The sequence below is a fragment of the Clupea harengus genome, chromosome 11 (genome assembly GCF_900700415.2).
Source record: "Clupea harengus chromosome 11, Ch_v2.0.2, whole genome shotgun sequence".
NCBI lineage: Eukaryota > Metazoa > Chordata > Actinopteri > Clupeiformes > Clupeidae > Clupea > Clupea harengus.
In genome coordinates, this window is record NC_045162.1 from 17,570,767 (window position 1) to 17,588,052 (window position 17,286).

At 40.8% G+C, this 17,286-nt stretch overlaps 1 protein-coding gene across 3 annotated transcripts; it reads right to left on the reverse strand.

Moving 5' to 3' along the window:
* Positions 1-2,315: 2,315 nt before the first annotated feature.
* On the reverse strand, positions 2,316-11,899 carry LOC105896114 (ankyrin repeat domain-containing protein 34A). 3 transcript variants are annotated; one of them, XM_031576713.2, is made up of 4 exons: positions 11,552-11,899; positions 11,088-11,155; positions 6,838-7,081; positions 2,316-5,807 (listed from the first exon to the last, which is right to left on the reverse strand). In XM_031576713.2, exon 4 carries the CDS (start codon positions 5,705-5,707, stop codon positions 4,130-4,132), a length of 1,578 nt encoding a protein of 525 aa, XP_031432573.1. In that variant the 5' UTR covers positions 5,708-5,807; positions 6,838-7,081; positions 11,088-11,155; positions 11,552-11,899; the 3' UTR covers positions 2,316-4,129. The 3 variants fall into 3 exon arrangements, with proteins under 3 accessions (XP_031432573.1, XP_031432572.1, XP_012678291.1); XM_031576712.2 differs by lacking the exon at positions 6,838-7,081; XM_012822837.3 differs by lacking the exons at positions 6,838-7,081; positions 11,088-11,155 and having other exon boundaries at positions 11,552-11,893.
* Between the last annotated feature and the right edge of the window lie 5,387 nt (positions 11,900-17,286).

Below are 17,286 nucleotides of genomic sequence, written 5' to 3' on the forward strand. Positions count from 1 at the left end.
GCTGTCAACCTGTAGCCTTCGAAATGTTCCAAAATGTGTCTTTACTCTCTTTCAGCCTCCCTGTGTTACAAAGCAATTTTTGGCTCTACCAAAAGAAAAACTGTTTCCTTGGTGCATACTTGCACCGCAAATCAATGTGAAGAGCTAGTCACTGCTAGTTGAAGCACGTACCTTTACATCACGTAATTGATTTTCAGCCTCTTGTGAAGACCCCTGCCACCAAATCAATATGGATCTCTGTGGATATTTTTAGAAATCATTTCCCCTCAACTACATACACAAGACTGTACCATATCCCAAAAATATTTTAGCCTATAATACATAATATATTTGATTTGATTATTGTATTGTTGGTAACACTTGTATTACCAAATCAAACAAACAATCAGCCTTTATTGAAAGTGTTTTCATCCCTATGTTCAATTTCCTAACTATCAGGTTAGTTAACAGTTAAAGCTATCATCTGTATAAAGCTATCATCTGTATAACTTGGAGCAGAAATTTCCCTAAATCATGAATGGGAAATCCATTCTGATTACCAAAGGAAACCATGAACGTGTAGTCCCTCACATTGCGCATGCTCAGACACAAACGGTTTACGGCATAAGGCTCAACATAATCGCGCATGCTCAGACAACAAAACTGTTTACAGCATAAGGCTCAACATCAACATATCTGGCTTGTCTTAACGCATAATGTAGATTTATTTAACGTAATATTTAATAATGTTGTAAACGGTTTAAACGTCAACATATGGGGCTTGTCTTAACGCATAATGTGGGTATATTTAATGTTATATTTAATTATGTTGTAAACGGCTAACAGCATAAGGCTCTACGTCAACATATGAAACGAAACTGGGGAGAGACTTTTTGATCCTCCACCTCATCTGTTTTGTCCACTGTGACAACATCTTCTTTGTTTTTAAATAAATGGTCATGTTTTCAAAAACTGGCTTTCGTCGCTTTTCTCCATGATTGAAAACGGATCTGTCGTTGTGACGCATGCGCGCGCGGCTTCGCTGTCGATAGCAGTCGACAGTGTCGCAAAATGACGCATGCGCAATGTGAGGGACTACTATCCCACAAAGGACTACTATCGTGTAGCGACAACGTGTGCCTGAGCATAACTGGATTACTTTCAATTTGAATGATAACAATAACTTACAATTGGAAAGGGTTTCCCGTACTACAGTGCACATAAGATAATGGTGTTACAGAGCAGTGTACATAATTCATAATTGTTGCAGGGTGAGGTGGTTGGGATTTCGAATTCATAAACTGTAATAGTGGTAATCGCTGCCATCGACACTTGCCTTAAATGGTCATACGAAAATCTGGTTAGCATGTTGTTCTTTTAAGGTTACTTGAGCTGAGTGGAGCAATTGACAATGTTTACATGCCTTACCTTGTATTTTCTAACAAATGTGATTACAAGCTTTGCCGTCATTACAGCAAGGCTGGCTAAGGCTGTGATTTTGTGGTATGTCATTAGATGCTATTAGATTAGATTAGAAGAGAATCGTATCATGTACACAGCAGTGTGAATGAACATTTACAACAACAAATATGAAACATATGTGTGTACAAAACACTTTCTCTGTACTCTGTAGTATTCATTACGGAAGATCTTTAGCTTTATAATTCCTTAATTCAAAGAAGACACGTTTTTTACAGGGAAGAAGTGATTCTGCTTATTTTCATTGCAATCCGCCAGGGGGCAGTATCTTACCATTGGTTTGTGAACTACTAGATTCTGTTTGTAGCGTTTGTATCAAACCCACGTTAATCACCCTTTTACTGAAACATGGGTGAGTAGGCTGTAAAGGCATGCTCCCACATCATAGCCATCCTTTTCCTCATTCTTGTTACCTGTGCGATCTTACGATTATGCAAGATTCCCAAAAGCCACTTGGTCCTCCCCAACAGCTTTACCAGTTAACACTCAAATATGATCAGTATGACAATATGCCCCCTGTCCACATTTTGCATTGACAAGGATAACTTTACCTCATAGATTATACACCAAAGGGCCTGGATTGAGTGTTCTAACACTCAATGTTACAAGGATACCAAACCTGAGTTCACAGTCCTAATTAAGAAAATAAATTTACATTAGAATAAACAATGGTAATTTAATTTCAAAACAGTATCTTACAGTCCCTTATTTTAAATATTTGTACACAGTAATGACTAGCTGACTAGCTTAAACGTTTGGAATCAATGGGTTTTCTTTTTGGATTTAAGTACAGGACAACAATCCATTCCATTTTAATGGAGTAATTGAGAGCTCTCTATAAATACAGCAGACAGAGATTATGTTCAAAATATTCTTTAATTACTCACATAGGTAGAAGTATTTCCACAGAGGTGACAACAGCAAGATGATCAACCATACTGTAAGCTCAGAGATTCTGTTTTAAATCGGCTCCAAATGTGTCTGTGTATGAAAAATATTTCAAGCTTTTTAGTGCCATTTTATTATGATTGTTCTAAAAGTCATTAATAGAAGTCATTAATAACCAGTAAGTGAAAGATGGTCTTGAATAAATCTTGTTTCCACTTGATTTGGATAGCTTGTTTTACATCTACAAACATTTCAGTGATTATGAAGCTTAGAGTTAGGTTAAGGTGCTAGATATATAAGATAAAGGATACAGTTTGTGTGAGGAAGGGGCTGGCCTTAGGGTCCCGAATGGTTAGATGGCAGGTCGTTGAGATCTAGGACTAGGTGGCAGGCATTAGGCATATACAGTGCATTCAGAAAGTATTCAGACCCCTTCACTTTTTTTACATGTTCTGTTGCAGTCTTATGCTAAAAACATTTAAATTCATTTTGTACCTCATCAATCTACACTCAATACACCATAAGGACAAAGCAAAAACAGGGTTCTAGACATTTGTGCAAATTTATTTTAAAAAAATCAATATAAAAAATGAATACAAACGATTTAAGCATAAGGCTGCAACATAACAAAATGTGAAATAAGTGAGGGGTTCTGAATGCACTGTATAGTTCATATGTTAATTAGGTGATTTGACAGTAAATTATCTAAAATGGCCATCCAAATTAAGGTAACCTCAAATTCCCTCTCCTTTGACTTATTAATAATCATGAATTGGCTGACACTAAGGCAAACTTCTTAGCTCATGTAATACACACATACAGACTGTGCGTTTATGCACACACATACATGCACGCACAGACATGCATACATACATTCAAACATAAATACAGTCATCCATCCATCCATGCGTGCAGACAGTGCACAATTTATTATCAGCCACTCTCATCTCATGGTTACTATTTAATATTGAACATTTTGTGACTAATAAAACCTGGGGGGTTTGTGACTTCTATGACTTCTTTTTCTTGCCTAAGTTTACAAATACAAAACTTGTCTGGCTATATGAAAACCTCAGATTGCTTTTTCACCGCAAGTTTGAAATGATCATTTAACATCTACTAGTTATGAAATCATTGACTTTGCAGTACAGCATATTGCACGAACATGTTAATTTTTAAAACACGAAACAATTTGCTATTCTGTACAATATTTACAGTATCTCGGTGCTATACGCTCTTTTGTTGAAAGGTACTGCATCACTGTGCATTGTTTTTTTTTGTTTTTTTTGGGGGGGGGGGGGTACTCTCCTAGAATTGAGCCTTTCTTGTAAACAGAGATGACAGGATTTCTTTGGAATTAGTTTAGTTTTTCATTTTTAAAATTGCACTTCAATTTTCAGTTTGACACTGTACACCTATGCAATCCATTTTTCATAGATTTAATTCATGGATCTACTTCTCAGGTTGTTAAATAACATGTAAACACCAAGTCAACAAAGGAGACATATTCCCTGTCTTCCCCACTGGTGCCGGTGAGGGAAGTGGGAATCTGGGGCTGAAGAGAGCTGGTGACTCTCAGTAAACATGCTGTCCTTGACTAGTTTTAAAGACTTACATACATATTATCACTTTGGATTGCACATACTTCTTTTGTAAACATTCTGCTCTGTGATTAAGAGAGTTTACACAGAGTGTTTGTGGTTGTGGTTAAGTAAAATACAAAAAAAAAAAAACGATGATCTTATCTCCACTCTACTTCCAGAAACTGCTCATGATATATGTGTTAGTCCCCACTAAACTCAGTCACCTTCTCTGCCAGAATCTCTTGGAAGGTCGAGAGCTGTTTCATTTGTTCAGTCTGCATGGAGTGCCTTCTCATCAGCTTCTTCTTTACCTTAAATTCATGGCCTCGTTTCGGCGAGGATGGCGCCACGGGCAACAGGATCTTGCTACCTGAGTGGACAGGGGAGGTGGCCTTGCCATTTGTGCGGATGTCGGGAATCGGGCGCTGGGGATTCACATTTAGAGGGGGCAGAAAGCCAGGCCGGGTCTGGGATATGTGATCCAGGAGGTGGGTGCCGGAGCCCCTGCGCTCCAGGAGCCCTGGGTGGCGGCGTCGCATGGTTATCGGAGACACAGAGTTAGGAATGCTCTCCAGTGACTCCCTGGAGGTAGCCAACAGGGACAGTGGCGAGGCGTTGTATTTGCGCCGTTCCACGGACATTCGCCCGGAGTCTGGCGAACCCGGGATGGACTCTGGACACAAATGCGTGTCAGATTCATAGTGATCCATGCGCATGAGTTTAGGGTGTGTCAGCCCACGAAGGGCCACTGGGACAGGAAGCGCAGCCTCCTGAGACTCCGGGGCAGTGTTCCTCCGGTACAGTATCTGGTGCTGCTGGACTTTATCTGCCCAGGACGAGCCGCAGAGGGTGGCGCAGTCTTCCGAGCAAGAGCGATCGATCAGCTTTGTCAAGCAGGGATCGTGAGTCTCAACACTGTGTCTCCGAGACAAAAGGGGTCTACCTGGACCAGAGATTGACAGACCATTCATCGCTGTGATCACCTTTTCCTCCTCCAGTAGTTCTCCCTCGACTTTCTCCTGGGGGGCGCCACTGAGCACTGAGGGGGCCACTAGCCCCCAGGGCTCTGAGTTGAGTCTCTTCAGAAGTTTGCGTGGAGGGGGTCTCTTTTCACCGGGGGGGCGATTGGAAGGCAGTGGCAAAGCTGAGGTTAGTGCAAAGCTGAAGATACCTTCCTGCTCCCCCACCGAGGGTGAGTTTGCAGTGCGGATCTCCACCTCAGACGGAGACAAGCAGGGGACAGGGGAGTGGTTGTCCACGACTCCCGGCGAAGGGGGCGAGTTGAGGTACTGTTTTGTTTTCTTGGTGCCTGAGGGCGAGGTGTCAGTGGTGATAATAATGACCTCTTTGCCTTTGGCCTTGCAGGCATCAAGCAGGATCTGCAGGGTGTCTCTCTCACCTTTGTTGATGGCATGAACCAAAGCGGACGAACCCGAGTAGTCTTTGAGGCTTGGGTCCGCTCCGTTCTCCAAGAGCAAGGAAACCACCTCCTTACCTGCCTGCCCCGCACATGCGTGCATCAGAGCAGTCCGACCGCATTTGTCTGGGATGTTTGGGTCAGCCCCCTTCTCGAGGAGATAGCGGACCATCTTTTGCCGAGTCTGAGAATCGTCAAAGCTGGCCAAGCAGGCAGCGACGATCGGCGTCTCTCCTCGCTCGTTACCCTCGTTGATGTAGGCTCCACCCTCCAGCAGCAGACGAGTCAATCTCATTTTGCCTTGGAACACAGCCTTGAGCAAGGCATTACCCTCTATATGCAAAGATCCTCCGTCGCCCATTGTGCCTCCCCGGTCTCTCTCTCTCTGTTCTCAGTGGCTTCTTATAACCTGGAAGGTCCTTCAACACTCGTTTGGCATTCTGAGCGAGATACTAGATGACCTGAACAGAAGAGACAAAATGACAGCACTGATAATACAGCCATACAAGTCATGCGTATATGGACATTCTTTAAGTGTTACTAGATATAATCATAAAGCGAGTCTATGTTATCAATCCACTTTGCGCCTCCTTAACAGTGCACAATCGCTCCTATTATGTATTGCCTCTGCCAAACCAAGGAGAGGATCAGAAGTCTCTGAGTCGCCTCCCTGAATAACAATCAGGTTCTCGTGTCGTGAAGAACAGGGTGGGAAATGGGGGCGCCTTAAAGTTACAGGCTTGTTCATGCATATCCCCACAGGTGCTGATATGCAACCAATCTGATCAATGCTCTGGCCTGTAATTCACCCAGCACCTTCCTGGCAGCTGAGGTTAGAGGGAGACCCCACCCCATGGAGTAAAGCTGATATGTTGACACCATTGTGTGGAAGGATAGGAGAGAAAAATACAGTAGGGGTTTAGATTTAAATAATCATAACATTAACAATTACAACAAGGGCAATAAGAATGCATATTATATATCATATTTGTGATTTTTAAATCTACCACTGATTTATAATATAAGATTCTGTACTGGTGTACATTGTGAGATTTATTTATGGTGATCTCTTCGCATGGAGCATCTGATTATTCACAGCCCAATGCAGAGAATGTAGAAAAGACCTTTCTAATAAGTATCCTTCTTTGCACACATTGAAGCATAAACAACTTTAAAATTGTGGTCTACACAGTCTACATCAAATAGCCTTTAGGCTCTTTAAAGATCTTACAGTGATGTACTCGACAGGGCAACAGTACTGTCTGCAAAAACATCATGCTTGTTTCAGTTGGCTTTGGAGTCCAACAAAATACTACGTCCCCAACATATGAGAGTGGATAATGAATGTATGTATGGGTCAGTGATGAGAATATAAAATATACCATATTTCAGAGTTCCAAATGGATCTCTCACCCTTGACACCCTCTCCAGTCTTAGTCTCTCCTTTAATTGACATACATGGCAATACATCACACATTGGACTTGTTTCACCTGCATAAGTATGCTGTTGACTTTAGGCATCTCAACTCTGCTCTGACAGTCAAGGAGTCTGGTACTGTCCTCAGCAGAATGCTGATGATGTTGACCATCAGTTTGAAGGTTTACAGTCTGCCGAGGTTGGGCAATCTCACATGGAGCTACTGCATGTGGATCAACAGGGCTGCTGTGGTAATTCTTCTCTGATTACGCCATCAGATAGCCTGTCAGGATGGGCCTCTTGTATTTGCTTCCTCTTCTGTAAACCAAAATTGATGGGAGGCCATTAAAGCTTCTTGCTAAATCATGCGCCTCTCCACATTAATTTAATGTCATGCTCTCCTTTTAATTATTATTACGTGGCAGTGCTTTCACCTTTGTGGCAGAGGACAGCAGTAAGAAAAAAGAATGAAGCTACGTATGTATTTTTTTTTTTATTCAATTGATATTTTCAAATGTTCATTTTGAACATTTATTTCAAACATAGCTTGCTTTTGTAATCGCACTATTAATTACAATGAAAAGAACAATCCTATTTAACAACAACTCCCTGCTGAGGTGTTGATATTGTGGCATGGAATCTACCAGCGAAAAAAAATGGACAGTCACACATAAAAGGAGCAGTCAATCACAGCCTCCTTAGGCACATAAGAGGAGAATCAACATGGTGTTTATACCAGGTAGCTGAGCACAGTTTCAATATTTAATGCTTCTTTTGCATGTAGACTGACTCAGACTGCCAGGGACAGTCTGATATCTTTTATACATGGCATGTATTATTTAAATTCGCAACAGGGAAATTCCAGACTGGCCCGCGTTCAGCGTAGGCATCCACCAATCACCCACATGCAGACATTCTTGTGTCTCCTAAAATCCTGTCATACAGAGCCATGTGGTTTGGAACCTGTCTGTCAGTGTCAAGGTATGAGCAGCTTTCTCAATACAATACTATCCCTTAATAAAGCAATGCATGAGTGTTTGGAGGATTTTGTTCTCATACCCAAACAGGGTTGATGGCATGTAAGGGCCATCGTGTCCATGCTACGTTTTTCAAAATGTTGTCATAATCCATCTACAGCTCTTCAAAAAAAAAAAATTTCAGGGATTTTCATAAACACAGATAATCCATAGTAGACATTTCAAATTTAGCATATTTTGCTGAGATGAGTCATGGACAGGAGCAGTGTGCAAGGGATTTTTATTTCATTGCTGTGTGGCATTTGTAACAGCAGCACTCCTGCACGAGGCATTTCATGTCTAACACTTTTCATCCACTGAGCAAGGCAGGATCAGACTTGGGAGCTGTCTCATTCCAAGGCTGCCTCATTAACAATTCACTGTGATTCTGCATTATGGCGTGCTCAACCTCAGTGTGCAGGGTACACATTTTGTGCATACTGATGCCTGCGAATGCTAAGAGATAAAGCACCATGGAATTTTAGCATGGGGGTGGATGGTTGATGGCTGCACACCCCATCAGAGGATGGCAGTCAGTATACCCCCCCCCCCCCCCCAACACCCCCACCCCATCCGTCTCCCTCTCTCTGCACCACAGAGGTGTCTGAGAGAACTTCCTCTTCGTCTGTGGATGGAGACATCTGCTTAAGAGCATGAGTCATCACCAGGAAAGGCAGAAGATAACTGTCAAAGCAAAGCACTTTGCCATGATCCAAATGGTTATATTTATTTTTACATTTTCTATCTGACTTCTAAAATTCTCCTTATTTTTTTCAATTCTCTCCTCCTTTTTCAGTGCACAATACACAATCTTCTCTTCAATTCTGAATGGAGTGTGTAAGGTTTTTCCTCAGACAGTAATGGACTACACTGATGCAATCATTTTCCTGGATGTGTACTATAAAATCTATGCACAGAAACTGGGGTTTCCCATATATCTATGCTATCCCATATATACCTGGCGATGTATAGTGACACAGTCCTGTTTAACCACAGCCGCTCAGTGATGCTGAACTAATAGCTGTGTCTGTGGATTTCACAGAGCACCCTGATGATCGCAGTCTCCTGTGGCGTGGTGTCTATTCATTTTGCATCCCAGCTTGACCTATCCCTCTATGTGCATCAGGCGAGGACAGTGGGCTGGTTGTCATCAATCAAGGGAGTCTATAGCCATGGTAGTAAGATCCTTAGCGAGGCACTTCAATGTATAAATGCCCTGTTGGTTGGAAATCAGGTAAACCGTCCACTACATTTACAATGTCACATCATCTCTGACAGCATTGTTAACATGCAAGCTCTGAAGAAGGCATTTGCTCAAGAACGTGGTTGATTTCATGGCAACTATAGATTGTCTCCTTCCCCCACCCCTTTTTATCACATGCTCCATCAGGCTGAAAAAGTAAAATCAATACTTCCCAATCCCCCGCCATTACTGGGAACCATGAAACCAATGATTGGAATTTGCACACGGTGACACCCCAGTGGCAACATCATCACCATCACCTGCAAGTGTCTCAGCCTCCGCCATCGCTGCCTGCCTGCCTATCTCCAGTGCATTCAGCTGTTACGCAACAGGGGACACGTGTGACTCCCGAAACTGATGTAATTTCTCAAGGCTTCCAGTGGGGGATGGGAGGTTAAAGTGAGCGGACGGAGGCATTGTTACAAATTAGCAGTCACCCTAAAGAGCTGGAGAAACCTTCTCAAGGCTGACGCTGCTCTGAACTCAACCGATTATGTCACACAGGGATGGAGCCCCGGCTCACAAGCGCTTGCTATTTCAGCCGAGACCGTGTTGGAAGTGTCAGTGGTGAGCCTATGTGTTGTTTCACTCTGGCCAAAAGTGACCCCCCTCACTGTCTCACAACCACTACCATTTTATCACTAACTTGCAATCCCTGTGGCTTTATGGATGGTGACACATTAGATTATACCAACTGGGGCTTTGGCTCCCTTTGTCGCAGAGAGAAAGAGAGAGAGAGAGAGAGAGAGAAAGAGAGAGAGAGAGAGAGAGAGAGAGAGAGAGAGAGAGAGAGAGAGAGCTAGTGGCTGTTTCCATAATGGCATTAGCCTTTTCAACAGTTGGTGGTTCTGCAGAAGAGGCCGGGATTTGCGTTCTTGTCCCTGTCAAGTACTTTATCATGTGGATATGTCTACCAATTCTAATTAGGAGGTAGTCATGCACTCTCAAACGCCATTGTTAAATCAAAACTGTCAAAAATGATGCTGCTGTCAAAATACTGAACTTTTGCCTTGTAATAACAAAATTGGCATTTTATACCATGTGCTAAGCCTACTGGTATTACATTTTGTTTACTTTTTTTAGATTAGCCTCTCTGTCTGTTTATTTCTGTTATGTAACATTCTATTATTGATATATAAGATTTTCCATATAAATTGAATAGATATGGAAAATCTTATGTATCAATAATAGAATGTTATATATATATATATAAATCCTAACCGATATGGCCAGCTATAAACAAAACTATGGACGGCATGGTATTGGTATGTTAGTCATGGACGTGTACTTGCAGATATTAAATAGACTGTTTGTCAAAGACATAAATCAGTGACATGGCGCATTTAGTACAAGGCTACGGCTGTGTTGAATGACCCCAATAGAATCATACACTGAATTGGGTGCTGTGATGTCAATTGTAGTGCCGAGTATAGTTTCGCCGGCTGCTGTCCGTGGTGCTGAAATTGTTCTTGTATACGCACCAATAGGACAGTGTTTAATATATCCTCATTGGCCTGAATGGTTGCTTAATGGTAGCTGATACAAAAAGACTTACGCGTGTGAAGCTACTACTGAAAGGTTGCATTCAGTAGCAGAAGTCACTGTCAGTTAGTCACTGGCGTGTGATTTTCTATTTTTATTTCTATTAATAAACCACAAGTCAATAAAATGTCTCCTCTTTTATGGTCAGATCTTTTTGACCATGATCTCACAGCTTACATTGTCTACAGTGCTGGTGTAAAATTCATCGCATCAGCTGTCAGTAATAGGTTCTATGCGGTTACTTTTTTCAGTAGCCTATAGGCAACAGCAACTCAGCCATCTATCTATTTTTACGAAAACGAGCCACGTCTTCGAAACATTCCATTGCAATCCACGCATCCTCGAGACTGCAATGATTCTCGGGGACTGCAGTGAACAAACGAGGGTATTTTTTTTTTACCGCTTTGGCTTCCTTAGCTCATTTGAGGATTCGACCATAGAATCAAAATGCCAAAACATAGATTCTCTAAAAACGATTCCTTGACATCCGCAGTATTAGAAGTCTTAAAAAATGCCGACATACCATATTTGTGAAACCTCTACGAACGGACAAACAAGCAGCATTCAGAGCACACTTGTTAGAAGATCTGCCTTTGAACAAAGATGTTAAAAGAAAAGCTTGTATAAATATCCATTTCAACGTACACATATTTAAACATTAATGTGCACTCAAGTACATGATGATCGAGGCCAAAGAGCAAAAGTGGTTGGATACACCAACAACATATTAGTTGTGATCATGAAGCGAGCGAAAGCAAAGTTCACTTCCAATAAATACTTCCCTTCATTGGAATAAACCGAATTACAAATTGCTTGACTACAAGAGCTCATTTCCAACGTGTAGGCTTTCGTCCGACATATCCATTGTATTAAGCTATGCAAAAAGGACAGTCCAAAAATGACACTAAATGTAATCCAGATTATTGAAGCAACATAGGCTTCGCGTTCAGCATTCCAATAGTAGTCTATTTCAATATATGTTCTTACCTTGCCTTTTGTGCGCTTTTCTGTATTCCATTGGCCAACAGTTTTGATCTACCTCTGTCCAGATTTATTGGTTTAAATGCTAAGCAGGTATTCCAAACTGGAACTGCTCTGTATTCATTTTGAATCCCCTCCCCCCAAGTCTCCCGCGACTACGAGTTTAGGAGACGGGCGTCTTGGCGGGGGTGGAGAGTGGGCAGCAGCATCGTGGGAGTGAGAGGTGATGCGCTCCCACTCTGCTCCAAGAATAATCATGGAGATAGACGCTGTCCGGTGGCGCATTGATGTTTGCATGCGTTAGAGCTCACTGACTGAAAAGCAGTGCCAAAACGGGTTGTCAGGGACATGCCTGGTTTATATTAAATTAAAGAACTCCAGAGAATGGGCAGAATATTACCAACCGCCAGTTAGTCAAACTGTTTGTATGTGATAAGAAGTGCACAAAAAATGAAAAATTTTTCATAACCCATTTACAAATAAATATATCTAGCCTAGTTTAATAACTTAAGCCCACTTATAAGGCATTATGACCAACTTGCAAGCAGTTGGTTATTCTTGTCACAACTCAAAAGAATAGCCTACTGGGGGTTTGTAACAACAATGTTTGTAGGGACATGTCTGTATGTTTGTATCTGCATGATTGGTGTAATCTAAGTCTGTTCATTAGGCTAAGCCTACCCTCACAGTAGACTATTTGTAGAATGGAATTTAAGATGCACAGTATGGAAACTGACTGAAGATGACAAATGTCAGCTGCATCTAACTGTAAATTGTAGCCTATAGTATAATTACAATTATTAATATATGTGGTATTACATTGCAATAAGTGTTCAATTAAACCCAGGCCTTTGTCTTAAAGATGTGTATAAGTGTAAGGGTCGTTCTAAGCGTAGCCTAGTTCTTCACCATTTCTGTGTGCAATGGTGGGCTTGACAAGGTTAAAACCAGATCAATTGGGCTTATTTTCAAGTCTAAAGCACAACAGTCTTCCTTTGGTCCATGTCAATCTTGGCCATCACTACAACCCCCAAGTACCAAAATTATAAACTCTGAGTGGACACGAAGCCTGCAATACATCATTGATGATGAATTTGTAAAATAGTTATTAACATGCACAAACATTGACACATTTTTCATACCGGATAAAAAGTAGGCTATACTTTGAAAATTGTAGGTACACTCATATCAGGCGCTAAAGCGTGTGGGCAGGTGGGGTGGGGGGTGCAGTCCATAAATACTAGACTAATTCGGTGACTGTTGCTATTACGGAGCACAGTTTCTATGGCAACTGATTCACTAGATTCCTGCATAAGCGTTCCCACAGTGACATGGACATGCACATGGAGGGGAAACCATATAGTTTTGCCGTATTCAACTGGCGGCCTTTGTGCTGCACTGGGCCAGAGTGCGGCATGACTTGTTTATTCGACTGGGCCTATACCTTTTTCAATACAACACCCGGTGTAGCACTTTCTGCACAGAGGGAAACTAGCGTCCAGCCAATATTTTTAGATAGGCGGAGTAAGATACTTCATGACAATAGAGAATACTTCACAAGTTCCGGTTTCAAACAAAAATCCCTATGCGAGATTGAATGGGGTTTTGGGAAATGGTCAAAATATTTTTTGTGCTAGTTAAATAACTGCTTGAGAGACCCTGCATTCGATTCTGTACAATAAAATGCAAATGTTTACTTTAGACCCAGTATATCTAAAAAAAATATGATTAAAAAGTACAAGATAGAGTTGGAGTGAGAGTTATGTTTGTATCAGAGGGATGTAGACAAAAATGAAATTCCTAGCTTTTGCTATTTCCAGTTAACTCCAGAAATATCACAAACTGAATCATAATAGAACTGTTATCAATGGCCGTACGTGTTTGTAAAAAGCTAAACCTTATATTATAAGATCACCTACACAAACGTTTCACCTTAATTCACCCACACATTATCATCCCTAGAATGTCCATACAATCATATTTTCAACCAGGTCAGATAGTTAGCTATGTTACACTAGGAGGCAGAACTACTACCCTATACCAGAGGTGTAAAGTAACTAATTACTTTTACTCACGTTACTGTAATTGAGTAGTTTTTTTGTGTATTTTGTAATTTTTAAGTAGTTTTTTAAATCGGTAATTTTACTTTTACTTAAGTAGATTTTGACTGAAGTATTGTACTTCGCTACATTGGAAATTACATCCGTTACTGAGTAAAAAAAAAAACATAGTTCAAGGCAGGAATCGCGCACCACAATGCTCACTGCAGTGGTGGATGCTGCATAGAGTGGATGATGGAGTCGATGCAAGGCGCCAGTACGGTGCCGAGTCACGAGAGATAGATATGGAGGAAGATGATAGTGCGGACTACCAACAAGCTGCGGACCACCAACAAGCTGAAGCACCGAACTTTCCGCCAGTTGAAATTAAAGAAGATGAAGAAAACCCGTGGCACATCTCAGCAAGCAGTTTGCCTTCCAACGTAAAAGAGGCAACAGCTATATGCTGTGTAAACTGTGCCTAATCCGTCAGTCAGAACTTTCTGCTTATACAAATTCATCTTCAAATCTGCGCAAGCATGTGTTGGTAAGTACAGTATTTGTCCCTTTCCATTAGTAGTTCAGACAGCGTTTTTGTCATTTAGTTAGCTTTGCTCCATTAAGCAAAATATGCGTTTCATGGCACTAGTAGGTAGTAGCCTAATTTTGGCTAGCACTTGCAACCGACCTGAGTATGCTAACGTCGACAGCGGTCATCCAATAGACTAATAATACCATTCCTGTCTTCCATTCGTTTCAGGTCATAGAATTATTATGTTCAGTCTCTCATATTGTGTTAAAAACTGCAGATCAGTCATCAGCAATACACCACATAAACTGATATTAGGCTAATCATTTGGCTGCCTCCCATGCCTTGAAACAGAACAATGTGAATGCGCACACCATCGTTTCCTGCGTGTCGTTATCTGCAATTTATCACGATGTTTAGTCAGATATTGATAACGATAAGTGGTGGCTTTGCAACGTGCACGTCTTTCATGTTCATGCTAAGGGGTCCCGGTTAGCAAGAATTGAGGATTATGAATTGTGATGCATGTAGAAATAGAAAATAATGCTATAATTCTGTATACTGTAGGTCTGTCATCTCAAGTAGCTATTTATAGCTATTTCTGTGTTATGATGCACTCTTGAATCTTGATGGCAGCTCAATACTTAATTGTCAGAAATGTTGTTTGTCATTCTACAGGTCTAGTCTATGTCAGACAACACCTTGACCGGATGTTGGAGGCTGGAGCAAGTTGGACAACATTCATCAGATGAAGATGATTTATTTTCCTCAATGAAGTCCAGAAGGTCAGAAGGTACAGGGGAGTTAGAAGGGTACCTAGCCTGTGTCTCAGTCAATATGGATCTGCTGAACGCCTTTCAGAATATCAAAAAACTGTCCCTGAAATCCAATACTGGCCTACCTGCCTCGGCCGCCTGCGAGCGACTCTTCAGCTGTGCTGGATTGCTGTTCAATGCAAAGCTAGCCCGGATGAACTCTACTCATCTTATATCAGCTGCTGCTCAAACTCAACAAGAAGTTTGTAGACTAATGCTCTAAAGGTGGACACAAGTAAAGTAACCAAAGTTTAAGTGGGGCAGCGGTATTTTAACTTTTTATTTTAGCTGTCATGTCTTGACATGTCCTCCCAAAAGTTCTTAAATGTTGTGTTGACATGTTTAATGTTTGACATGTTTAATGTCATTGCACTTATATTTCTAAAGATTCTCCTTTAATAAAAAATAACTAGTTTTTGTATTGGATTTATGACCCCTTGTCATTTTTTGCACTATATAGGAGCGGCCCCCATCAAGTTGTGGAAAGTAACTAAGTAACTTTTACTTAAAGTACATTTTAAATGAACTACTTTTTACTTTTACTTGAGTAGATTTTTAGATGGGTAATTTTACTTGTACTTAAGTAAAATGTCATCAAAGTAATTGTACTTTTACTTGAGTACAACATTTCAGTACTTTTTACACCTCTGCCCTATACTAACCTCTGCTGCCCCAATAGAATCATTGCCCATATTTAATCGCATACAAACGGTATTTTTACCCAGAGCATCTAAGCACACTGTAAATCACACTGATAAGGGTATTATCTGATAAAGATAAAAAAAAAAACCCGATATCTGTGCAAAACGCTACCAGTAAAAACCTAAAGTTGGGCCTTATTAACATCAAAAGCTGCACTTGTAAATAGGGTTGGGTACCGAGAACCGGTACCAATATGGAACCGGTTCCAATACAACCAGTACCTACCCGGACCGAAATGCAACGCAGATTTCGGTGCTTCATTTCGGTGCCTGAGCCAATTGAACACGGTCGCTAGGCAGATTCCGTGGGGCACATGTAAAACTGCCCCAGCTTCCAATGTAAACTTTGTCCTGTGTCGCTCACGCTCATTGGTGTTTCCATAGCAACAGTCTTATGACAGTGAAGAGCAGGCAAGCACAAACAGACCTAGCCATCAACCTTTTAACAAAGAAAATACCGAAAGGTAAACGGTCAAAAGTGTGGCTGTATTTCGCATAAAAAGATTCAAACATCGCGACGTGCAGCAAATGCAACAAAATAATTGCGTGAAAAGAGGGGAGAGAAGGCAAGAGTCAACGGCAGATCAGCAACTGAAGACTGAAAAATAAACGGAGATGACAGATAAACTACCAACGGTAGTCTCTTAAAGGGGCAGTACACATTTTCTCGTACTCAGTGTGTTCAAGTAACAAGATTAACTATGAACAAGATAGAAAAGATAGGTATAAACAAATCATAAAATGGTGAAATTTCATGAAATAAATGCAAACAAAATAATACATTTTTGACTCCAAAGGCAAATATGCTCATATTTTTGCAAAAGAAGTTTGAAGCTGTTTTTTGTATTTATTTAAGTATACTATAAACTGTTGTTTACAGTTAATATAATGTTCATAGTTTGAAGTTAAAAAGTTTGAAGCTGTAGTTGGAAGCCAAGTGTTTTGTATGTATTTATATTTATAATATACTTTAAACAGTTAATATATTGTTCAATTTGAAGAAAAAAAATTGCCTTGGCAATAAAAAAAGTCTTTCTTTAATGTTGTCAATCGTCGCTTTGTGCTTAAAAAAAAAAAAGTATCGGTTCCGGCACTGTTTAGGCACCGGTATCGTTTTAAAAGTATCGGTTATGTACCGGTATCGGATAAAAACCGAACGATACCCATCCCTACTTGTAAATGAGTTGATAACAGACAACCATATTGAAATACTTTTTCTAACTAAAAACTGGCTAAATCCAGACGAATTCCTAGCCTTAAATGAGTCTACGCCTCCAAGTCATGTTACCTGCCACATGCCCTGCAGTACAGGACGTGAAGGTGGAGTACCAACAATTTCCCATGCCAACTTAGATATTTCCCCAAGATCATAATTTAAATTCAAATCATTCGAAGCTATCGTAATTCATCTTACACATCCAAACTGGAAAACCACCAATTCAGTCACTCTTGTGACACTATATAGGCCACCTGGCCTCTACACTGAATTTTTATCCGAGTTCTCAGGCTTCCTATCCACCTTGGTTCTAGTCCTCATAATGGGAGATTTTAATATCCACATGGACAATGAAAATAATAGCCTTACAATAACTTCCAATCACTAATAGAGTTTTCCCGAACATGTAAACACGCCAACTCATTACCACAACCACATCAT